General features: G+C 38.6%; 1 protein-coding gene across 5 annotated transcripts in view; it reads left to right on the forward strand.

The window, feature by feature from the left end:
- The window catches only part of ROBO2 (roundabout guidance receptor 2), a 1,045,391-nt gene that overhangs the window by 906,762 nt on the left and 112,888 nt on the right, over positions 1 to 25,741 (forward strand). For all 5 annotated transcript variants that reach the window (XM_064726845.1, XM_064726828.1, XM_064726854.1 and 2 more), the window contains 3 exons: positions 102 to 240; positions 14,425 to 14,552; positions 17,753 to 17,764. In XM_064726845.1, coding sequence (XP_064582915.1) covers positions 102 to 240; positions 14,425 to 14,552; positions 17,753 to 17,764 — 279 coding nt within the window. The remainder of the gene's footprint in view (positions 1 to 101; positions 241 to 14,424; positions 14,553 to 17,752; positions 17,765 to 25,741) is intronic.

Below are 25,741 nucleotides of genomic sequence, written 5' to 3' on the forward strand. Positions count from 1 at the left end.
CTTTCTGTTTGATGGGTGGGTAAGCAGCGAGATGCTGAAAAGTCAAAAAGTGTTCATTTCAGCCCTGTGACTCACTGTGGAATTTTAATGTCTCTTTCAAGAGCGGCCCACGTTTCTCAGGCGACCGATTAACCAAGTGGTGCTGGAGGAGGAGGCCGTGGATTTCCGGTGCCAGGTGCAGGGGGATCCCACTCCCACAGTGCGGTGGAAGAAAGATGACGCAGACTTACCGAGAGGAAGGTGAGAGCCACATTCACGTTCACTCCCAGATTGCAATTGTTGCACAATGCTGGAATCCATCCCTGCTACCAAGAGTTTGTTCTTTGGCACTGTGTCCAAGATTTATTTCCCACATTGCTGCTCTTTTGGCACTACAAATCTTCTTCCAGAGGCAGCTGTGCAGGGAAGCCCAGCCTGGGTGAATTGTCCAGGTAATGGATTCCTGTGGAGGGAAGAAAAGTGATCTGTAGGTGTTGTGAGCACATGGGTATTCAGTGAATTTATTGGAGACAGTAAAGATGTTTTAGGACTGTAATGGTGATAGTAGCCTTCAGAATGATGTGCTGATACCAAGAGGGAATGAACTTGGCAGGAAAGTTGCTCTGTTGCACTGGCAAGGTGAATTACAAGCAGAGCATGGTGGGCTTTGCTGGCTCCTCGGTTCATGTCTGTTAAGTCTTGGAGAGAAACCTTCCTCTTGAGGAAACAAAAAGCCAGACTAGCAGAAGTGTAAAGCGGAGTTGAAATCTGGAACAGGCCCCCTGTGTTCAAGAAAGATTAATTTAGTCTGGAACAAACAAGGAGAAAATTTTAGTGAGCAGAGGAAGGGAGTCTCTCCTGCTAAAGGGTTTTTAATTAGTTTGGCTCCTTTCAACTAAAAGAGCAGTGTTTGGTCCTAATTTTCTGGAACTCTTTCTTGTTTTGATGCTGAAACATTATTTCATTAAAAAATCCTCAACATGGAACTAGCTCTGGGAACAGGAATTAGAACCCAGGTCTCCACAACCCAACAAGTCTTTCTGGCACTATGAGTCCTGATTTATTTTTGCACAGTTTTAATTTTAGCAGTAGACATGAATAGTGCCTCTCTTCCCCCCGCCCCCCACCATAACTGACATTTTCCAGCAGTCGAATATACCAATGGAAAAATACATAATCTAGAAAAAACATTTTTATGTAGGATTGATATGAATGCTTTTGTGTGTGTGTGTGTGAATATATATATATATATATACTTGTTAAAAAATAATTTTCTGGCAATTAGAAAAAAATATAAAAGTCACATAGCTGTTTTGCTTATTATAGTGACTGATGTGTATGAATGTAATAAGCAAAATATTATTTTCCGGAGAAGCCTTTTTGATGTCACGACGGATTTTTCTCTTTGCTCGCTCTTTAACTATGTATTGTGGTGTAGTCCACAGTAAATACGTTGTGTTTCTGTGATTTATTCTTGCTTTTGTGCGCTTCTGTTGTTTTAAATCATGTCTGCTTCTAGTTCTCATAAGCAGCGGAAGCAATAGATGATGAGCCCACAGTGACTTTGGTTAGATTGCATTTCTGTTAGATATTTTTTAGTGATTGTATCTCTTCTTTTTCTCCGACATGTGCAAATGCCTCTGATAATTAGCATTGTATGCTTGCTATTCTATGATTTTTTATTTATATAGCACAATATGTGAGCATATCTTCACTGTCCAAAAAGTGGGCATTTCCAAACCATCCTTAATCATGGAAGATGAGCTTGCAATCTCTTAAACAAAAGTTATTGTGTTTTTCTGGTTTTTTTTAATACCAGCAAAGAACTTTGCCCAGGTATAGTCTGAATGAATGGATGGATGAGAAAATTATCATATCAAAATTTTATAAATTAGGAAAGAAAGTCAAAATGATTCCTCATTTTCGAAATTGAGGGAGGTTTTTTTGATGTTAAAGACAAACTGAGCTCCTGTATTTTAAGCGTTTTAACATCTACAATGAAATATAAAGCCCTCAAGGTTTTCCCTTTGTCTTTCTTCTCATATGCATAAATACTTCTGAGCAGATCTCTGAGCTATTTCTCTTATAAATTTCAATATAAATTTCCTGTTTCTATAGCTAACAATGTTCTTTGCACATCTGTCTTTGTTTTTTTCAATAATTTCATTTTGGCTTCATCCCTAGATTGCAAGACAATTACAGTAGGTACCTGTTTCAACAAATACAGCAGATTTTTAAATGTGTCTGTTGTTGATTCAGCTTTCAAAAGTGTCTAGTTCAGTGACAACAAAGTGGAACAAACTGTGTATGCATTTTGTTTCTGTAATTTGCTCCTGGTGAATGCCAGAATCAGTGACAGTGGATCCATAGTTTTTCAGAAATCCTAATCTGTTTTTCCACCTTACCTTTTTAAATTTTTTTTAGTGACCCATGAGAAAGCAAAGAGGAAAGTAATGCCAGTGATTTCTGGTGACAAATGTGAGCAGTATTGCTACACTGAGTGGTGTGTTGAGTAGTAATTGGAAAATAATTTCAGGCTGTTAAAGCCCTAATTATAAAGGTCCCAGATGAACTCTAAGCATCTCCAGTTGCAATTGGATTAAATGAGAAAAAAACCCCAACTTCTAAAGAAATTAAGATGTTTGAAAACATGACTCTTTATAAAAAAAATAATTTAGCTATTTGTCAAATTGTCTGTGTAATTGCTCAGGAGTATATATATAAATAACCATGCTTCAAATCTGAGAATAAACAGTTTATTCTGATGGTACAAAACTTCATTCCCAATTTCAGTTGTTTTGAACTGATGATCTAAATCAACTGTGATAGTCTGTATCTCTGAGAAGCAGATTTTAAAATGCCTGGGAAACACTGGTCTCACTCGTGGTCAAAGGAAGTTACTTATCCAACATCCCGTAGACCTGACTTGAGATTTCAAACTATGATATATGTCATGGAGCTTCTCTGTGTGTAACTGGGCAGGAATTTAAAAAAATGATAAATACTAGGTGAAAACAGTAGTGTGAGTAATGTATGAAAGCTGTTTTCATAGTTCTTTTACACCACTGTGATAAAGAATTATTTATATTCTTCAGTGCTTAAAATTCTTGTTAAAGCCCAAATTGTTTCCAGCAATATCTTGTTGATCTAAATGTTGATACTGCACCAACAGGGAGACTCAAAATCCAGTGTGAAGTCTGGGGTATGTAAAGCCTTTTTCCAGAAGCTGTCCACTTCAAATCAGTGACCCAAGACTGAAATGCATTGTGAATCAAATGTAGAGGCACATGGTGTATATTTTATTTTAATTGCTCCAAAAAATTCAGCCTCACACCACAGCCTCCACAGTACACAAAGGGTGGGGAATAGTTAATCAAGTATGACTCATGTCAAACTGCTGGAGGTGAACAGGATGTTGTGGGGCCAGTCCTGTGCCTTTGGCTGCAGTATGAGGTTCACTATTCCATGAATAGAGTTTTTTCTCATTAGAAGTGACACAAGGAAATGGCAAAAAGATTGTGTCAAAGTGACTCACACAGTTGTGGCCATGCATAATGATTAAAACCTACTTAAAATTCAATAAAATTTGTCTTTATGCATTGAAATTTTTTTCCAGATATGTGTTCAGGTATCTTTCCCTTTGATGTCTGCTCAGCAGAAATAGAGATTATACTTTCCTTCCAAGGAGCTGATGGTCTCCTGTGTGGTAGAGAACTCAATCTGGCCTGGATCTAATTTTCATTCATCTACATTTTAGCCCTGGTAACAGGAAGAAAATGACATTATTTGAGAGCCTACAGTATGAGAGTGGCAGATCTATGACTAGCAATTTAATAACATTTGAATAAGGTTTGTACAGTGTTTCATGTCTTCAAATTTTCTAGTGAAGCTGAGGAGAGCAGCTGCATGGTCTGTAATTATATGGCAAGTAATAAGTACTTTTTTTTTTTTAGGAAGTGAAGAGATTTTCAATTACAAGTCAAAATTTATGACACACTATAATAACTGTTTAAACCTTTTATACAGAAGAAGTTAGCAGTGCCAGCTCTTCGGGAGAGTGAGGTTAGCTCAGCAAATGTATTTTTCAGTTGCCTTAAAAATGACTGAGTTGCAATCACATAGGCCTTTTTTGCATTCCAGCCCAGAACAGCTGTTTTAGCTCAGTAAATACATCTTTAATGAAATTACAACCTGCTCTTTTAAGTTGCATTTACAGGCACTGTCTGATTAGATGGATATTGTTCTAGAGATGAAAAGTGGCAACTGCACCAACAGGGAGAGGTATTTGTTTTATGTGCCACCCACACAATGGGAGTGTGGGCAGAAAAACCAAGAGTGATGCTTCAGAAGGAAAGTGGTGTGTAGTTTACACAAGGTGTATTGCTAAGTGTTAAGAGATTGTAGGTTATTAAATGAAGCAGAGTTGTAACACTCAGCAGTGAAAATCATAAACAGTACAGTAAGCTTTCTTATTTGCTGGAGATTATGAATGTTCATTGAAAATTATTTGGGAATGAGCATTCTTAAAGCACTGAGTTAATATATTGTAAGAGATGTGTTAGCTGCAACAGCACAAGCCCGTGTAGGTGTTAGTTTTGCTATGTTTTTAAAACTGACTTTTTTTTAATGCATATGCATAGTCTGGGCAGAAATGCTGTCTGTCACACTTCTGATAGAGCTGAATGAAAAAGAACACCTATAATTTCTCTGCTTTCCTCCATGGTTTCTCATGAGCCCAAAACTAGGAGTATAACACGACATTTTAAAAATATCTCACGGTCTTCCAGATGCAAATCTTTGAAATGGATTTAAACACAACTGACAGCAAACCTAATGAACTAAGAAAAGCTGGATTTTTTAAGAGGAGATCCAAAAAGAGCCTGATAGCCTGAGAAATTTTGCATTTTTATTTCTCCAATGTGATGGGTTGACCCTGGCTGGATGTCAAGTGTCCCCCAAAGCCTTTCTGTTATTCCCTTCCCAGCTGGACAGGGGACAGAAAATATAATGAAAGGCTCATGGGTCAAGATATGAATGAGGAGATCACTCATCAGTTAGTGTCAGGGCCAAAACAGACTCAACCTGGAGAAAAATTAGTTCAATTTTTTACCCGTCTAATCAGAAAAGGAAAATGAGGAATAGAACCAAATCTTAAAAACAGCCTCCTGCCACCTTTTTCCTTGGCAGGGAAAGAGGCTTGTGGTCAGTTCATCACACCTTGTCTCTGCCACTGCTTCCTCCTCAGGGAGAGGAGTTTGTGCCTGTGCCCTGGAGTTCCTCCTTCCCTCCTTCTTCACCGACCTTGATGTCTGCAGAGCTGTTGCTCTCTCACGAGAGCTTTGGTGGGCACCTTGCACCTACCCACCACATCATGACCACAGGATAACTCTTTGTAAGCAAGAGAGACAGTAATTTTTAAGAATAAACAGTGGTGCTCTGTAATTTCATTAATATTCTGTGGATAGGATATTGAGGTATTTAACTCCAGCCCCCTCTAGATACAACCAAGGGGAGAATGACCTTTCAATGAAATATGAGTTAATAACACTGCAGCACTGTGTGCTTTCTTTGAGCTAATATCTGTGCAACAAAATGCAGTCTAATGTGTATTGAAAATTAATTAGAATAAAGAGTGTGTTTTAGTAATGTAATGAATATAATCTTTGGTTACATCAGCAAATTTCTATTGCAATTAATAACAATTAACGGTTTTAAATGAAGGATCTGGGGAAAAGGGTGTTTTTCATATTAGCTATATCACATGTACTATTTGTCATCTCTGGTTAGATCCTGTATGATTTTCATGCCCATCTTTTTTTTTTTTCCTTAAGCTAAAGCATTAAGGACAGATTAGTCCCTTTATGAGGAGCACAGGGGGAAGATTGGATGTTCTTAATAGCTTGTCAAAAAGAGACAGTTGAAAGAAAGAGGTTTAGCATGGTATTTGTATCCTTGCATATATCTGGAGGCATGAGAGGAGGTTTGCAGAGGATGTTGCTGTTGATGTCTGGCACAGAGGGAGCTGCTCTGTAACTTCCAGAGTCCATGGGGCACGAGTGAACACTGGCAGGTCTCAGGCAAGTGCCGCATAAGCATCTTTTCAGCTGTTATATTGAACCATGTAAGGAAACTTCTGTAAAATCAGAGATGCCATTTAGAGATAGAGAGGTGTTGAGAGGTAAAATAGATGCAGGGGTTGGTTAATTTTTGTGTATATAGCATCAAGATGATGTACCCCAGTGACGGTGGGGTGCCCCCTCCTGTAGCACTTTTGGCTGAGTATTCCTTTTCTCTGATTGCTGTTTTGCCTGTCACTGATCCCTTCCTGCTCTGCAAGTGGAAATATATTCCTTAGAGTTGTATGAGGAGTACATGCCCAAGTGAATGTGTAAATGACAGCGTTTTTTTACGTTTTAAATCCCTCAAAACTTGACATTGAGTAAAGTCCTATAATTGCATCGTCCCACAGTTACCCCAGGGGTTTATAGTCTAACCCAGGAGTTGCCTGCCATTCCATTTGTCTGAAGTATTAAATGCTGGGAGCAAAAGCGGTAGATGTGTGGCTGTGCTAGACTGATCAGCAGAGAAACAGTTAATAACGTTGACATTTAAATTGGCTTCATGTTAAGTGTCAGTTCTCACCACAGAGCTGAAGAAGAGCTATTGTTTCAGCCAGTCTGTTTGCAGATTCATGGAAATACTCTCCAGTTGCTTACATAAGGGTCAAGGTTGGAAAAATAGCTTTACAACTCCATGGACAGCAGCCATAAAGGAATTGTGTCAACTAGCACTCCTGCCTGCATGTTTTCTCTTTATGCTGTGTGAACTCTTGGTGATCTATGAAGTGATCACTGACACTGCACTAGAAACAGTATTGTCACAGGAGAATGCTGTTATTTCTTTTTATTCCTTCTTCTTCTGCAGCCTAAAATAGTTAAATTTCAGAGCACTAATGAAGTCACTAGAAGAGTTCAGAAACAAAATTTAATGCCAGTTGTAGTAGCCTCAAACATGGATTTATCTGAATTTTCCACTCGCAGCAGAAGGCTGCAGTAAAAAATAGTCTTGCAGGAAGAGGACACAGTGAAATTTAATGTAGAATTTCATTCAAAATACTCCTACTAATGCTTAAAGTATACTTCATAAAAGCTTAGTAACCATATGGTTTGTATACTATATTTATAAATTTTAGAAAATTAAAGTAGCCTTCTTTCTATCAGTTTAATTACCATCAAAATCATAGAATTAAAAAGTAAAGATCATTTACTGTGCATTTTTTCCCCATGAAAGCCTCAGGAAAACAGGGAGGATGAAGCTCTTAGATATATTCAAGTGGGAGTAAGATTCAAGAGCTCTAACCACTGATGCTACTGGAATGTCTGGCCTGCAGGGATTTCTTCTCCTTTAACACATTCTATCTCTTCATGGGATACAAAACTTGTCATCTGAGTTAAAAACAAATTAACTTACACTGTCAGTGAAAACACTTTCATGGTAAAGTTTTAAGCCTAAAAATTATTTCAAGTTCCTATCACTAAGTTCTGTGTTGGTAATTGCTTAACTAGCAAAATGTACTTTTAAAGAATATGACTTCTGGCTCAAATGCAGTACTGAAGGCACTTTCATTACAACATTAACATGACTTCATCTTTAATTGCCACTTCAAGGTTAGTTACTGATTCAAAATACAGATTAGGAAATATTTCATTTCTCTGACAAGTTTATAGTAATCTTTCATGTGCTTTAGGCAAATAATAATAAATAGGCAAACACAAATTTAGTTTATCTCAAACTATTCATGAGCTGCATGCTCATGTTAAAAAAATGCATCAAGCCATGTTAGTGGGTGCCTGATGCCAGTCTGGGCTCAGATCTTCTTACTTTGTTCCAGTCCATGCAGTAACATTTCAATTTTTCAAAAGCTGAAATGGACCAAAAAACCAAATTATTTCAAAACCAAATTACTCTGAGCATCAAGGGTGCTTTTCTAAGAGATGAATTTGCGACATAGGCATTACGAATATAAATCTCCCTGAGTGCCTGACAAATGTGTCTCATCTGGGAGGGAAAGGACTACTCCTGGTGATGGGGGATAGGTCTCCATGCCAAGTGATTACAAAGTCTCTTAGATCATACTTCCACCAAAGCTCCAGTTTCTGAAATGTGGAGCTCTGTCTGGAACTAAAATCAAATCAGAAGCCCATTTGGGGTAATTATCATGTGGTAATTCCCTATGAGTACAATTCCATGTGCAAAGGGAGATGTAAAGGATCTCTGCATAAGTTTAGATAGGATTTACTGAGTCATTGATTCCCAGACATAAGTTTTGTTCTTAACTGCTGTTATTTCCAAATTATTTCAAAGAGAATAAAAAACCAGTCTCGATTTGCTTCCTTGGTTCTCTTCTGAGCACAGGGCTCCTGGTTTTGTAAGAGACTATGCATTTTTGTGTTCAGTCACACCTGTCTGTTTGCATGTAAGAGCAGTGCTGTGGAGTGTAATGCTTCCAGATAATTTGGAAAACACTATTTCCTTGGAAACAGGTATGGTTTCCCAATGTTGGCCCAGTAACTGTAACAGCTGTACACATATTTTATGAGACTTAGACCACTTTGTTGAATGCCTTGCTTTATAACATAGTGCAATGTGGGTTTCTGTTTTATATTATTGCAATTGAGAATGTCTACTCTATCAGGTAGAAATATTCTGCTGATCACAACCCATAAGAGGTTTTGGACTGAAGCAGAACCTGAGTCAGCATAATTGAGGAAAAATCACAATAGTGAATAGCAGCTTGTGTCACACAACTCTTTTCCTCGTTTGTTGTATAAAGTAAGGAAAAATGGAATATAGAAACCTTTTTATATGACAGCTTGCAAACAAGCATCACACAAAGAAATTCAAAGTAATATAGCATTGTCTTCTACCTTTCTCTGGCATGAGTGGCAGAGCTAAAAAATAAAAGGGTATCTGGACATGTAGATGTGAGGAGTAGCCCTGCTGTCAGCACCTTGGAGATAGCTCCCTGGTAGCTCAATTTATCATGGCTGCGAACACTGTCTTAGAGCCACCCAGAAAACAGCAGCTTTTGATTTCAGGGGCACCACAGAGTAATTTGTGACCAGTGCACACAAATATATCCATAGCTGTCACTGATTTATGTTTTGTTAGAGGAGAAAACCTGACACTCCCATATCTTTCCCCAGAAAGCTGTTACCCATGTATGTTTGGGCTTCTTTCTTCTTCCACTTATCAGTGCGTGGGATGGAAGTGAAAATAACTCAGCTTGTGTCAGATAGGCATTGCCAGTGGGCATGGAGGCTCTCCCTTCTGCTGCTGGATCACACAAGGCTGAAGCAGGTAACAGCTCACACTTCCCATCTCGCTGCAGCTTCCCTCTGGCTCCCTCCATCTGGCGCAGGGATGCAGGAGCCAGTGAAAAGCTGTGGCGCTGTGCTGGGAGCTGAAGTGCCAGCACCACAAAACAGAAGTGGAGACAGAAGCTTAAGCCTCCTTAACTACCTCCTGTTTACCCTGGTTTTGGCCAGTAGCGTCTCTCTATTTGGCCTCCCTAATCATGGATGTTGTGAGCAATCTTGAAGCTTTGTGCGTGTTCTGCAAAATAGTCTGGCAAACAGGCAAAAGAAAATGCAGTAAAGTCATTTGTGTGCCATCTCTTTAAAAAAAAAAAAAAGCAAGCCTATAATGTGTATATACAAATATTCTAATTTATTATCTAATATTTTTTTTATTTAGAAGAATGTTTTAGATTAAAATATATACCTGGTATAAATTGATGCAAATTTTTTAACAGCCTTTAACAGTTTAGATGTGACTTTTTCCTCTTGCAATATCCCTTTAGCAAGAAATAAGACTTCTTGAGTTGGGTTTCTTGAGTTCAGCAGAGCATTCTGTGAAGTTTGAAGTACACCCCTAAAGCAAGTACATCCTTGTATTCCCAGATAGGCTACTTGGATATTTAGGAATGAAATCACTCCAGCTGCAGATGCATTTTTGCTATCTGTGCATGTTAAAAACAAAAGAGGGGCATTTTTTTTATGCATCGCTGCATGCACATTTTTGAAAATATGGAAACTAGGGGTTCTGCAAAACACTGAGGAAAATTTATATCAAATGCAAAAAAACCCAAATATTATTGTTAAATATCTCTAACTTCCGCAGTTTTTTCTCTCTTTATTTTTTTATTTGATAATCATTAGTAAGATTGATGGCTGAGTGTGAACAGATACACTTCCAAATGTGGGAAAAAAAATTCCAACTGTGACAAAACCAGTTCAATTCAAGTTTATTCTTAGATGCTTAAGTTAACACATGAATTCAACCTCAGTACATTAATTTGCGATACTTAAAAATAGTTAATGTGTTTTGTTTTATTTGCTGTTTGGCTGAGCAGATGGTAATGGTTTTGACACAATTCAGTTTTTTATTTTTCTTCTTTTCTTTTCTTGAAAAAGACAAGGCTCTTTTTCCCACTTTGTCACAGCTGGTTACCAATCAATCTCAATTCACAGTACAGTGATGATAGCACATGTTGTTCAGGGGCCAAATCTGATTGGGTTGCATTTTCAGCAGTGTTTCATATCAAAAAAAAATTGTGTCTGTATGGCAGTGACTGTCAGCACACTATTGTACAACTGTCATTAATCAGAACTAGCAACAATGAACGCATTCATATGTGCCAGGACTGCCAGATTTCACTCAAAATCACCCAATTTCTATTAGAATTTCCTCACCAGCAGTGTTTTCTCATGTGCCTCTTGTTTCTCTTTCTTCTTTCCTTGCCAGTCCCCTGCCAGCCGCTTCCTTTTCGCTTAATTAAAGGCAGACCTGCTCTATTACTTGTAGAACAGAAATTATGTAAGGTGGTGCCCAAAAGTGGCTGGTTTGTATCTGGCACAGACTGCCTGGCTGTTTAAAAGACCTCTCCCAGCTCAGCCTGATGGCTGAAGTCTAAGCTGAACCGAAAGGTTAAGCACCTCTGAATGTTTAACAAAGAGAAGTACTTAAAATCAATTAGATGTCCATAAACACGTGAAACTGATGTCTGACACCCCCTGGTTTTAGCTCAATGCTGCATTAATTGGCTAGGAGTCAGCAATATTTGGGCAATGTGTCACAAGTTGTTTCTTGACACTGCACATACTTTGAAGACATGGCCTTCTTCGTATACTGGCAGCATTAAGGAGCAATTTAATCACTGCACCCTGGTTTTCTGCAAATCCATTGTCAGTCCAGGAGCCTGGTTAACACTCTCTGCGATTGGTATTAGCAGAGAGGACCCTGATCTTCATTCCAAGTGCTCAGAAGCACTAATCCAGATGAAAGTGGACTTCCACAGAAAGTGAGGTGAAAACATCTTGCTATGGGGATTTGAGGCTCTAGGACAGAGGGGAGACAAGGCACTGCTCAAGTCTGCAGGTGGATGCTTGACAAATTCAAAAGACCTTCAGTCTCCATACCTTGTTGTTTTGTTTGTGCTGCTGTGGGTCAGGCTAAAAGCCAGTTTCCCTCCTTTCTCCTTCCTGTCTGCTTCTTGTGCCAAAGCTCCTCACTGAGCTGTGGTGACTTCTGGGGACAGTGCTGGTGGAGCAGATGACTGACTGACGGGCAGCATATCAGTACTGCAGGACAGCAGATGGTTCTGACACCCCACGGGTCCATCCACACATGGATCTAATTGCTGGATGGCACGTTCTGTCAGGGTGGTCCAAAAGCATGGGAGAGATGAACCTGTCCTTGCAGCAGTTGTGAACTGGACCGTGACGGTGACATGTTTACGCCACCCTCCGCTTGGTGACCCAAGTGGGAGCTGGTGGCTGCTGCCACCACCCAGCGTCCTGGCATGCCATGCAGCTGGCTCCTCCAGCCAGCAGCCTTGGCACAGTGTGCAGGATTGGCAGGTGCAGGGATAAAGGCTGCCGGAGCCTCGGAGGCAGCTGGCTGGCATGCCGGCACCAGCACATCCCTGACAGGAAGCAGAGTGAGTCAGCTGCAGCCCACAGCACGCTGCAGCTCCCCGTCCCAGCCTGCCCGCATCCCAGCTCAGGCAGCATCTCCCTCACATACAGCCCTGCTGCCTGCCTGTTTTGCTCTCAGCAGCATTAAGTGAAACACAGGGATGTTATCTGTTCTATCAAGAAAAACCCCACCAACTCCATCAATTGTTGCCCAGCTTTATAGCCCTGATTCTGATATCCAATTCATATTTATATTACAACTGATCTTAGTTTCCTCGTCATAAAAGAGCTGAATACAAATTTGTATTTTCAGCCTCCTAGAGCTGGCCCCATGTCAAGAAAATAAGCATTTGCTCTTGTCTGCAACTCTGCAATCACCAAAGACAAATAACTGCTCCATCGTTGTAGGATAATGTTGTCATATTCTTGAGGTTTTTAAGGGGGACAATTTGCCCTTTCTGTCTTATGAAAACAGTGATTTTTATTTGCCGTTGACTAATGCAGCACAGCATGCAAAATGACATAATTTGTGAGCAGTCTAGAGGAAATGTTCTTTAGCTGCATGTGGCTGTTGAATGTAGTTGTAATAGATGTGGAGCTCTCCAGAAGGCACATATTAAGTTCTCTAACATCATACCTGCCCCCTCACCACTACCAATGGCACTATGCTGGCAAAAAAAATTCTTCCTGTAAGTTTCTAAAGTTTGCCATGACATCTATTTACTTATTTTTCCCCTTGGTATATCTGTTATTAATCAGTTAAATCTGAGGTACTGCATTTACATACAATTAAATGTAACTCCCATAGAAATAGCTATTATATGTGTTTATGTTAACTCTAACAGAATGGTTAGCCTCACATTCATCTTTATTAAATTATTTCTTGCTAATTGATAGAATGGACCTGCTGAATAGAGAAAGTTTTGGTGAGTGTGAAAAGATTTCTTGACTGCTCTTAGTTCTTGAAATTGCTAGGAATGCTCTAATTGATGTTGTGAGCTTTAGTTAGACCTAATAGGAATTTAAATGTTTCACCATATGGGATCTTTGAGTTAAGATGCTTTGAAGTCTGTTAGCACATGGTGCTCTCTCTACAAACCTGTACTAAAGGAACCAATAGCAATGTATGTTATGTACACACAAAAAAATTTGTTTCGCATTCCCAAAGGATCTAAAAACGCTCACTGAGCCTGACAACATTCATCTGACTTGTTGCATTGTGTCCTTATTTTTCCAAACATTTAAGGATGCTCTTCCATTTGGATTCAGTGTGTTGCCTGTACAAGTCTATAAGGCCTTTCCTGCATAACAAAAAGAACGTAAATGAGTCCTTCTAAAGTTATGTCATGACTGTGTATACAGTAAGAATTAGTACTGACACCTCCTGAAGCCTAGATCTGTCTTTAGTTTCGTGTTCCTGTTTCACTGATACATGTGAATCTGAAGCCAAGTCTAGATTCAAGGTGATTAATGTATCCTATCAAGAAAAGATGTTGTTGAAAATAATTTAACAAAATAATATTTAAAGGGTAAAGTATCTATGCTGATAACCAGGGTTTTCCGGGATTTGGCAACCAAAGATATTTTATACAACATGAAGTCTCCTGCTGACTTTAATGAGCATTGGATCAGAGCCTAAAAAAGTTTGTTAAGCATGACTTCTGCAGATAATAACAATTTAGCTGAAAATATTTTTTCTGGGTATAATCAGTCTAAAATGCTTTGAGAATAAATGTTCACTACATACTGGAGTATGTTGCATTAAGTAAGTTTTATAGATCCTCATGTATAAAAGTTTTAGTATTTTTTCAACAGTAGAAACAAAGAAATGGACAAAGCACAACTGAATTTTTCTAAGTTTTTTTTAAGAAAGAGAAAATGTCATTGTCCACCCTTATTGAATTGTTTTGTTGTATTTCTGTGAAATTGATAAATCTGCTTTAATGTGCCTCTTCAATAAATGTCACCTTCCAGAGCTTGAATATATTTTTTATTGTTTGCAATTGGGTAGTGTGAGATCCTTCCAACATGCTCACCTTTCCCTAGGGAATTGCTGCTGTAGGGGAAAACTGTATATAAAAGGAAATTTCCAAATCAGCAAAAGGTAAAACGTGTAGCTCACACAGTTAAAGGCATGATAAACCTGAGCTGTCATGTATTGATAACTGATGTCTGATACCTTAATTTTATCTTATTGCTGTAGATCAAGGACAAAGTGAATGCTGTTATTAATAAAGCCCTAATACTGAACATAGCAATACTAATTTTATGTAAAGTTTCTAACTAATGCAGAGTGCAATAAAAATGTCACGGAGATTAATGCTTCGTGGAATTATCTAATGCTGGATAACAATTTATCTTCCCAAGCTGGCTCCAAGATAGATTCAGGCTGGCATTTTCCAGGTGATAGCTTTTGTCCGTTTCTGCTGCCCACAAAAAGAGTTTTCACTCTCTTGCTGTGACACAGGTACGACATCAAGGACGACTACACGCTGCGCATCAAGAAAGCCGCGAGCAGCGACGAGGGAACCTACACCTGCATCGCCGAGAACCGCGTGGGGAAGGTGGAGGCCTCTGCCACGCTCACCGTGCGAGGTGAGTGCTCTGTGTCCTGCAGGGGTGATTGCTTTCTGATGAGATGGGCCACATCCTCCCCTGCCCTTGTTTGGGCTCCACACACCCTTTGCTGCCGCACTGGTTTGCAGCGCAGGTGAAATCCTGGTCCTGTTGATATCTGTGCGAAATTTTAATTGATTTCAGCGGGATAGGATCCCCCTGCAGTTAAAGTCCTGTCCCAGTGTGTTTTTATTGAAGAGCAGATGCATATATGCATAAGCAAGCACTACATAACCATGGGCATAGACATGAATATGTGAGCCATCAGCTCAGGCTATTAGTCACGTTTCTTTCTCCAAGAAGTATAACAAGTAGAGTAACTATATTTATTAATGACAAACATAATACAGATAATATTATTATGAGATTAGCTGTGCCATAATTAAGCTCTCTTCCACTACTCTTTATCCAAAAAATAAACCATAGCCAAAGGAAAGAGAAAATCCTAATTAAATTGTGTAAGTATTACAAGGTAAAGACTAATTATTCTCTCCTAAAATATCTGTGGTCTCTAGTATCCACTCAGTGTTTATGTGCTGCCCTTTGATTTGGTAAGGAGGTTTTAAGACTGGTGGAATAATGAGTGCCCAAAATACCTTTCGTGACAATACATATAGACATGGTAAAGATTATGGGGACATAAAAAGTTTGTAAGCTAATATTTCTATTTGAGTAAATAGAATATAATGGTTATTACTTCATTCCAAAAGATAAGCGGCAATTTGGCACAATGGATATCAGGCAGACACTATTTCACAGTTTAGTGGTGCATGCTGACGGTTTTCAGTAGAGCTGTGAAAGGTTAATAAAAACATTTTTGGCTTTATCTGTCCTCCTCTTTTCATACACATTAAATCAAATGTTCAAAGTCTCAATGGATTGCTTTATTAGAACTGGGGTCAACTGACCCAAGAGGCCAGCTTCCATTTCCATCCATTTAATGCATGGACACAGTTCAGTTTAATTTGCTGAATTCAAAGGAAAAAAAAAAAAAGCCACTCAGTGGCTTTGTAGGGTAGTATGTAACAAAGAAAAGAGAGCATTGTGATAATCTGTTGAAATATTACCTCAGTGTTCACTTTAGACTGGAAGTGACAATATGGCTCTTCCCATTTTGAGTTGAAGAAATAGATGTGTAAGAGATTGTTCTTCCCTTTTGTAATATGGGAAAATTAGTCACCACAGCCAAGTCCCAGAAACAGTCTCACTCTGTTCCTTTGTCACAGGCAGTATTGCAGTGTCCAGTTATTCTGGTAACCAATTCCCTGCCTTTTAAACACTCCTAGAACTGTGTCCACTCTGCACATTACTGCAGCAAGCCTTTTGGATTTGCTACCCTGACTTTTAATGTAAACAATAGCTAGAACCCAGCAAAAAAAATCCTTTGAAATCACTGAAGCTTGAACCCAATGAAATTAAAGGGAAAAAAACCTCATGGAAATGTGTAATTTAATCGATTTTCTCCCAGTAAAAGCATGTTTTCATTATCTTGTATATTTTTCCCTCTGGGTTTGTCATTTACCGTAAAATACATAATGTTTATTCAATACAAAGAAGGCCATGATATAAGAAACATTCTATAAGTTCAGGGCATGACAGAAAATGAGAAAAACAAGAAATTCATTGGAGAAAGCTATTACTCTGAATTTTGTGAAAACAAAGGACTGGGAAATCTCCCATTGACTTTAAAAGAGTGATGAACAATGGACTTTAATTAAGGAAAGCCTTCACTCTAAATTCTTAATTAACAGTGTTGTCTGACACTGGTTTTACCATGTCAGGTAAAGGAGCAAAACCACTTAGCATTTCAAAATTTACCTTGAGCTTGTCTTGGACCTTGCAGGTGTCATGCAGTTCCACCTGCACACCTGACAGCAACCATGTAATCCTTAGTTCCCTCATTCTCAGCTCCACCTTCTGAAACCAGAGAAGGGGGATGCAGTCAGCAAAGTTGCATTACACTGTCACAAACAACAGCAGAACCTGAGTTCTGTGGCCCAGACTTCATGGTCTGTCTTGGAAAGATGTGTATTTTATATTCTGCAGAAGAAGGAATATGTCCATAATTCTGGAAGCCAAAAAATGTTCCATCAGAGGATGGATGAGAATGGCAGCAGACTAAACAAAGTTAAATGAGATGGGGACAGAGCTATGGAAAGGCTGAGAACTAAGAAGACCCTAGCAAGCTCTGTTACTTCTGAATTTGCATGTCTTACATTTGGCCCTAGCCTGCCCATAAGTACACAGGGCTGGTAATCTTCTTAAAAATAAGTTTAAAAGAAAAAATTGTGCCGTTGCCCAGAAATATGTAATTATTGCTGCTGATAAAATAAGGGAAGCTTTGCCTACAGGATGCAACCTGGAGTCAATTTTATGTCCAAATTTTCAGCTCTTCTGAAAGAGATGTCTGTATTTTATTAGCAGAGGGACTGACAGCTCTCTTCCTCAGCACAAGTATAATGAAGGGCTGTTCTATAACCAAGAAATCACTTGTTGCAGCAGCAACTTTCAATCTCTGTATCAGCCTGAAACAGTATTAACCTGTCAATCATTTAACAGCATTTTTTTAGGAAGTAGAAGTTACCTAAGCAGTGATTTGGGAGGTTCTGGGTTGAAGTCCCTGTGGCCATTTCAGCCCATTTGTTACATTTTCATCAGCACTGTCAGTGATGAAAAAGCACTGTGCTGTAAGCTTTCATGCCCATTATTGAATAAGAAAAACTGTCCTGGGCTTTCTGTAGCCCTTACTGCTGTACTGACTGGTCATGCTTAAAATTCATTTGGTATTTGATTCAGAAAGCAAATGCCTTGCATGACATTAGGCAGCGTGAGACTTAAAGTGATGTGTTCATTGGGATCTCAAAGTTTGTGCTAATGCAATGCAATTTTTCTTTTATCAGGCGTTAACAATGATACTTGATGATGGCATGCGAAGATAATAAAAATGTTTCTCAGAGAATGGTTCCAGTCAGCTGTGCTCAAGTAAATGGGATGATAGTGGCACGTGACTAAGCAATAACAGCAGTGAGCACTTGACTTAGGCTGCCATTTGAGGGGTTAGCAATCATGGTAGTATCCATAGTGGAAAGTAACATTACACGTCATGCATTCTGACAGATATTCTTTTCTTTTTTTAATTTCCTTTTTATGTTCTCACTACACCATTGTAATGTCAACAGCTCGCCCCGTTGGTAAGTAACCATCCTTCTATCCATTTTGGCATGGCTTCATGCAGTGCTTCATCTTTCATTTGCAGCAGCGTTTCACTGGCTGGAAAAAGCAGCCAGAGCTTAACAGCTGTACCTGTCTAACACCAGGCAAGCGGTTTTGTGTGCCAAAGTGCTTTTCCCAAACGTTGTATTTCCTGCTGTGTCGTGTACAAGCACATTTGCCAAATCACCAGCGAGTCCCGGTCGGGGAAACGGGGTGGGAGTGCTGATACCGAGCCGCAATCACCCATTTAGATGTTTCTACTGGTCTGGTTTTGGGCCTGGTGTGAAAGCCACTGAAATCAGCAGAAAGGGTTGTCCTGACTTTGGTGAGCTTCTCCCAGGCCCTAAACAATCAGCTCATCCTGCTTTTCCTGCACAGCAGAAAAAGCACAGGCTTTGCATGTCCTGTCTTTCTTGTATTGTATCGTTCAAAGAGCTCTGAAATGAAGAAGTCCTGAAGTTGAGGAGGGGATGGAGTAGATTTCTGTGCTTGCTGAGGGAGTTCATCACTGATTTCTGCCCTTGGGTGCATGTTGGAGTGCACTGTATAGGATGCAGGCTGTTTTGAATAACAAGTCCTGAGGAAGACAACCTCTAGGTTTGAAATCCCTCCAATGAAAATTTTATTATTTCCTGTGCCTTTGAAATTCTGTAAATGCATAAAAATCTTGCTGAGGATAATGGAAAATTTGCAACTCTCAGTAGCTGAAATTCACTTCTGGTGTTCAGAAGTATCCCAAATGTACGATTCAATTTTCTTTCATGAATATTTACTCTCTGCCTACAAGGATTTAGTTTAATGAGCTGCATTGCTCCTCTGATATTTGTAGTTTGTATTTAAATGTATCTTTTAGAATAACATTATGGTAACTCTGCTTTTTTTGGATTAGTGTAAAAAGTCAGTACTGGTGTTTATGGAGCCTGATGAGGGTTTCAGTCTATATTTACCTAGTCAAAACTTTTGTTAGATATGTTTGACTGAAGTTTAGGCGTTTGAATTCATCTCAGCTCTTTGCTGTTCTAAGTTTGGAGGAAGAAAGATTGGAGTAATTTAAAGATAAAATCCAGGTTAGGCCTCTGCTTCCTGTGCTAGGGTGATCCCATCTTATTAACTTGCTTGAACTGACATCCATGGAACCAAGCCAAACACCTCCACAGTCCCAGCATGGCTTATCCACACCTGGAGAATTCCCTGTGCAGAATAGAAATTTACTCTTCTCCATTTGGGATTTTGATAGCAAGCTTTAAACCCAAATCACTACTGTGTTGTTTTGCCATTAGGCTCGTTCTCAAGGAATTCATGCCCAGGAGCTGCAGAAGTGTAAAACTGCAGCAAACTCAGGAGAAAATTCACCTGTGCTTAGAAAATGTGGTGTGAATTTAATGTGCTTCTTCGTTTACTAAGAAATGCCACAAGATTACAAGTTGCTTGTAGATACTTTTTTTTTACTTTACTGACTCTTGAAAGACAGGCAAGGAAAAAAAAATCATAAAAATGAAGACTATTTCAAGCTCTGTGAAAACTACATAAAATAAATGACTGGAGATTCACAAGAAAATGATAGGTTTCAGCAGTGCTGATAGTGTCTCATTTCAGAGCACTGATTCTTTTTCAAATTTTTTCAGACCATTGAGTCATTCCTGATTCCATCTCCAAAGCTTATATAGCAGGTCTTGGTCTCAAGTTACTTTATGTCCCAGTATATGATTGTGTGATCATGCAGGGGTCAATTCCACATATTCCCTGCCTAGGCTATTTTATTTTGTTGAAAGAGAACAACAGAAATACAAGAAATTTATTCTTCTACAGAAGTTATTTAGGAAACTGAAATTAGAATGGTTGATCTTGAAATAATTACTATATAGGCATATGGTCCTGATCAATTTTTTAAATTTAGTAATTATCTTTGTGACTTGTGAAAGGAATGTTGAGTAAAATAGTCTAATCCTGAAGATGTTTCACACAGAACTCTCATACAAATGTATGTAGGGATTGCTGTGTATAAGCAGATCAGAGTCAGTCACTTTTATCGGATCCTGTACTTGTAGAAAGTGATAGTGTGTACCTGTAATGGGTTTTTTGCTTAAGTACCTCAAATAAAACTAATTTCTGCTGTTCACAGCTCTGTTTCAGTCCAAACTAGGCACATAAGGTAGCTACCCATCCTGTTTTGGTTTTTTTTCTTTAATTTAAAGTCAGGTAAGAAAAACCAAAGTAACTTCCCTCTCCACCAAGTAGTCTTCTGTTAAAATTGTCATTTAACAAGCACAGGGAGTCAAATCCTGTGGCATTTTTTGTTCAAGAATTTAAGTGGAATACAGAGCAAAAATACCTCTCCTTACCTAAAGGAAGCTAAAGAAAACATGGCTTTGTGTAATTATCTCACAGCTTTCCAGGAGGATGACATTTCAACAGAAGTCTATTTGTATATTTATGTATATGTTAGCAGGGGAGCACTTAAAAGTTTAATTTTTCTTCATTACTCCAGAGAGTTATCTAGGTACTTCCATCTTCCATCACTGTCTCCGATTCAATATTTTGTCTATATTAGTTTTTAAATAAGACCAAACTTTTTTTTTTTCCAATGAAGAGTGGAGAAATATATTTTTAATTATTTAGATTTGTATTAATTGTTGCAGACAAAATAATCTTTATTTTCTCGTCAGTTTTTGCCTGTTTCAAATATTTGTATTCTGTTAGGTATGATATTTTCATTCTAATTTCAGCTTGAATGGAAAATTTAGGAGTGGGATTACCAATGACCATCTTGATTCAAGCACTTATTAACAAATGGTTCATACTACACAGATAAAATGGGGTACGATGCTGCCTGAGGTGGGTGGCAGCTGGTGAATTTAGAAGCTCTGTGCCAGATTACTCATCATGTTTCAATTTGCTGCTAGGAATAAATGTGTTGCCTGTTTCTAAAATAGATTATTTATAACCTTTTGAAAAGATTTCTGACAGGATTTTCAACAGATGGGTTTGGGAAACAAGATATTTATCCCTATTTAGACCCTTTCTGTAGTTATTTCACTCATTAGGTAGATTTTCCAGATGAGCAAGTTAGAATTCTCTCATTTTTGCATTCTGCTGTTTTTCTTATGGCAGTTGGGCAGGAGAACAGAAGCACAATAGTTGGGAAGAGCCCAAAAGTTTCAGTACCCTCTTTTCAAAGGAAGTTGCTTTACTGCTTTGAAATGGAGGAGCTTCAAATGGAATATCTGTGAAGATCTGTCTGATATCCTAGTTACTTTTTTATTAATAATAGTTATTTTTTTATTAATAATACAAAAAGCCAGTCAGGTGACCAAGTACCACTCCGTTTGCAAAATAATTTCAACTAAGTCCAAGTGAAAATACAGTTCTTTGTAAGTCAGTTGCTTTGCAGTAGGTCAAGTTTACTTAATTTTTGGTCATGTGCTGTGGCTCATATTTCCAAAAAGAAGAGACTTGCAGCAAATGCCTGGATTTTTTTGCCTCCAGGGTAGAAGTGAAGTATTTGAACTTAGCTAAGGGACTAAAGGGAGACTAAGTACAAAACCTAAACTCTGTCATGATGGTGAAGAGACAACTAAAACACCTGCCATGAATTTTCCAAATTTCTTATTAGTTAAATGCAGTCTGTTGGCATTTAAGTGCAAAATGACTGTATGATGCATTTCAATCTGCACTGGGAAGTTTTCATTACATAAATCAGTGTGGCATGACTTAATGGTCTGTTAAGAGTGGTGCAGCATGAAAAACAATACAAAGGGCCGTATTTTACAGAAGGTTGTATTAGGTTTTGTGACATTGCTCAGATAGTTCAGATTGGTAAGTGAGAAAGAATTCTTTTTATTCTTTTTCATTCTGACTCTTGCAGATAAATCTATATACAGTGAATGCTGGGGTTTTTTTATTACATTCATGAACATATCACCTTCACTTGAGACACTGAGGATTTATAAAATATCAGTAATGTGGACTGGTGTGTGACAGAGAGATGAGATCAAGCTTGGTGCTACCATGCCATCTTTCAGTGGCAGAAATCTCAAATTTATATAAAAATGTGCTCTCTTGCCTGTCTGGTACCACTTACAGAAATTTTTGGGAGAGAGGACAACAGTGGACACTGGGCTTTTTGGACTTGTTAAATAAAAGAGTAAGACATCATTATTTTTTAAGAAGTCAGAAATTCTTCAGATTTAAAAGGTTGCTATAGAGTGAAATTCAGATTGCTTTTTATGCCAGTAAGAGAATAAAATATGGAGCTGACATGTTACAATTTTTTGTAGCCTATAAATGCCACTCTAAAAATCTTCAATTTCTTAGCATCACTATATTGCCTTAAGTTCAATCACTGAAGTATAGGAAGTGATCAAGAGTCCCATTATTTTAATTTTTTTTAATTGCTGAGCTCTGGCTTGGGGAAGTTTTAGGAAGTTTAATGCATAACTTTTATTTTTTAACTTTCAAAATTTCTCAAATCAGTGGGAATTGTTTTCCTATTTCTTTGGCTTCTCAGTTCTGAGTATACCCATAAGCCTTTGAAGATTAGTGTGTAAAAAAGGTCTGTTGATGTGTTGCTCTCCCCAAGCTTTTCCCTTCCCTTCAGTAGAAGAAGTAATTGGTTACCTTTCCTTCAAGAGGAACGTGGAAATCAATACATTAATCTATTCACTTCTCCCTTTACTTTCTTTGCTCTATTGCTGCCCGCCAATTTACAGCTTGGATGTGATCTCAGTGTTACTCAACAGCAAAACTACTGTGTGCCCTATTCCTTCAGTGTTAACATTGTCAGTCAGAATAAACAGCCATTTTTCTTCCTCTCTTCTTTTTCTCTTTTCATTTAACAGTGTCCCAAATCGAGCAGAGTATCTCCTCTCAGCCTTCTTTATTCTCAAGGGTGAACAAACCAGGAATTTGTCACCTTCCTCACTGTAGATGTAGCCTGTGGGCCTGTCTGGGCTCTTTACCCTTCTCATCAACTCCTTAGCTCTTCTCTGCAGTGTGTGAATTCATGTCTCTTTGAAGGAGCTAACCAGATTACACTCATTATTTTGATGAAATCCTACTGTATCAGCAAGAGCTGTGCTTTTCCTTTTTAAACATATTGCCAACAAACCATCCTCCTATCTCCCCTGAAAAGAGGAATCTAGGCACATTGCATGTCTTTTTGTTGGCATAATCTGTTTTGTTTGGTAAACTCAGTAAGAGCAGCACCAGCCACCCCCCTGAGGGTACAGTTTAAAAAACCAAGCAGGCTAAAGTGTTAAGATTCTAGAAGAGCAGCTCTTTTCTATGTGATCTGAGCAAAAGGTATGTCCTGAGTCTCAGGCACTTGGGAAAAAGCAAAAACATTACAAAGCATTGTCTAAATTAGAGCAAGTCCTGTCTAATGGAAGTTATTCGGCAGATCCATTGCTCCCTTCCTTTATGTGCACCAAAACTGAATGAAAAACTTTATAGATGGGATTTTTCAGTAGCATCTGTAAAATTCACCAAAAAAATTGGAGAAGGTATAAAATAAAATAGAGTATGACTGGATAAGAATAGGGTACAGTCTAATGCTGGGATAAAATTAGGACTGATATTTAAACTGAATATTTAAATGCACTGTAAAACAAAGAGGAGGAGGAACCCAGGAAAAGTGCTGTTCCTGAAGTCAGAGCACTGGAAAACAGGTTGGGGAGTGGAAAGTAGATACCTTTCTTTTTGGCTATGTAGGAGGCCGACTTGAAATTTTTTAATAGTTATTCTCAGTGTATTTTTTAATTGACATTAGTCCTAGGGAAGAATGAGGAAAAAATCTTTTTCCTCACCATGCAGATTTATCCCACTTCATTCTTTTGTGTCATGCAAGGATAAAAGAGAGATTCTGTGTATCAAACTATTTAGGACAGTAAGCAGCTTTTATTTATTGATTCTCTAGACTTCTCACCTCTTGCAAAGAAGGAAAAAATACTTATGCTTCCATGCTTTAAGAGATTATCTGCTTCAGTGTTTCAGAGCAACTGAAGGATAAAAATGTTGTTATATGTGAAATTCAGAACCTGAATTTAAATTGAAAATTAGAACAATTAGCATGAAAGGAGGTTTAGCATTCTCAAATGATCAAAGTGTGCTCTTTTCACAATGCTGTGTTTACACATGGTTCATCTGAAAACAGCAACAAACCAGAACAAAAGGAGTTTCTCAGTTTCCATGAGACAGCAGCAGTGTGAAGGACACTTAGGGAAGGACTGGTCCTGCTAATAATTCCCCCTGCTCTCTCCCTCTTGCTCTGCTTCTTCTTCCCCAGCGTTTCCTCTCCTCCAACCTGCCAGAAGTTCTCCCCACTTGTGCTTCTGCCTTTGTGTGTTTGACCTGTTGTTGCAGGACACATGGGAACTAATTTGGAGGCAGTGTCAAAGGTGGTATCCAAGCCATGGATTATCCAGGCTTCCCTAGGTTATGGGAAGCTACTTTCCAAAAGACTCCAAACTGAGCATCCCTCACATGTGATTTTAAAATAATATAATGGGTGTAGTGAAGGGCTTCATAAATCTCTTGTTATCCCCACAACCTACCCATTCTTCATTTTTGTGATTTCTTCCTGAAGAAGAAATCATGGAAGACAGAGAACACTATAAATGGACAAGCAAGAAGACATAGTTAATAAAAACCAAACAAACCAACAAACCAAAACAAAAATAATCTACCAAATGAGGTTTATGCATCTGTTTCAAAGGCTACTGCTGTCATACAGCCCAGGGAATGGCAGAATAAGAGAGGAGACTCATTTTCCAGGTAACTCAGTTGTAACTGGAGTGCTAAAAAGTTACTGCCTTCCCTGTGTGTGAGCACACCTAATCATTGGAGCACAATAAGATTGAGATATCTTTTCTCTTTAAAGAGAATTATTATCCTTAGCTTCCATTAGTTTATCCTTGATAAGAAAGATCTGATTTAGTAATAGGCCCAAGCTGTCATCCTCTCTGTCTTCTGTAATGGCTCCTGTGTCAGAGGCTACACCCTTGATTTATCAATAGTCACAGCTAATAATGCACTAATAACTTTGTGTCCTAACAACCACACATCACTTTCAGTACCCATTAAGAAGATCTGAACATTTGAGGGAAGAACTGCTGAATCAGCCCATGTTTCTGGAGTTTGAGGCTGCACCTTTTTTGTTTTCCTCTATTTACTCCATCAGCAATAGTAGCCTTGCAAAACATCTTTCAAAATTTCTAACTTTTGTATCTGCACTTCTTGGCAGCTCATGCTAAATATCCTTACAAGGTGTATAAATAGGATCTTACAGTGTTATTTTGTATTTGTGTCACAAAATCATCTAAAATTTCGATATCCACCAGCAAATTTAACCAATGACACAGAAATGTAGAAGATAATTTCTTTTTTCATTAAAGAGTTCCTCTACTGCCTTCAATTGTCTAAGCTGGTATTAGGAGCCAGCAAAGCATTCCTACAGATAAGTAGTTCTATTCCATAGATGGTGTCAAGGGTTACCTCCCTTTTGAAAATAGACATTACTTTACATAGAGCTCTATGGGCTCCTCCTGTTCTCTGTGTAAATTTCGTGGAGGCAAGTCTTGATTTGTACTTGTAAGAGTGGAATTGAGTTTGATCTCTTAAAATATCCATGTGCATCAAGTGCAGCTGAGGGTGCCACAGGAATATTGTCACTGCAGTAAGGATTTGAGGGGAGCACTGAGATACCAGCTCCAAGCCTTTGCAAAAGAAGATTTGATGGGTATTCCAAAGTAAAAAAGCAGCTTGGGGAAGGTGACATTATCTTGTCACCCAGCTGACTCTCCTAGTTCCAGACAGAGTGGCTGATTATTGTACCAGGTATAACCTTGATTGTTCAAATGAAATTAATTGATTGCTGTAGGTGTACAATGCTGAAAAAGAGTGTGTAGGTGGAAATCTTAGGTTTGCCTGCTGTCTCTTCCCTGCTGGAAGCAGAGTAT

This window comes from Zonotrichia leucophrys, chromosome 1 (genome assembly GCF_028769735.1).
Source record: "Zonotrichia leucophrys gambelii isolate GWCS_2022_RI chromosome 1, RI_Zleu_2.0, whole genome shotgun sequence".
In the NCBI taxonomy this organism is placed as follows: domain Eukaryota; kingdom Metazoa; phylum Chordata; class Aves; order Passeriformes; family Passerellidae; genus Zonotrichia; species Zonotrichia leucophrys.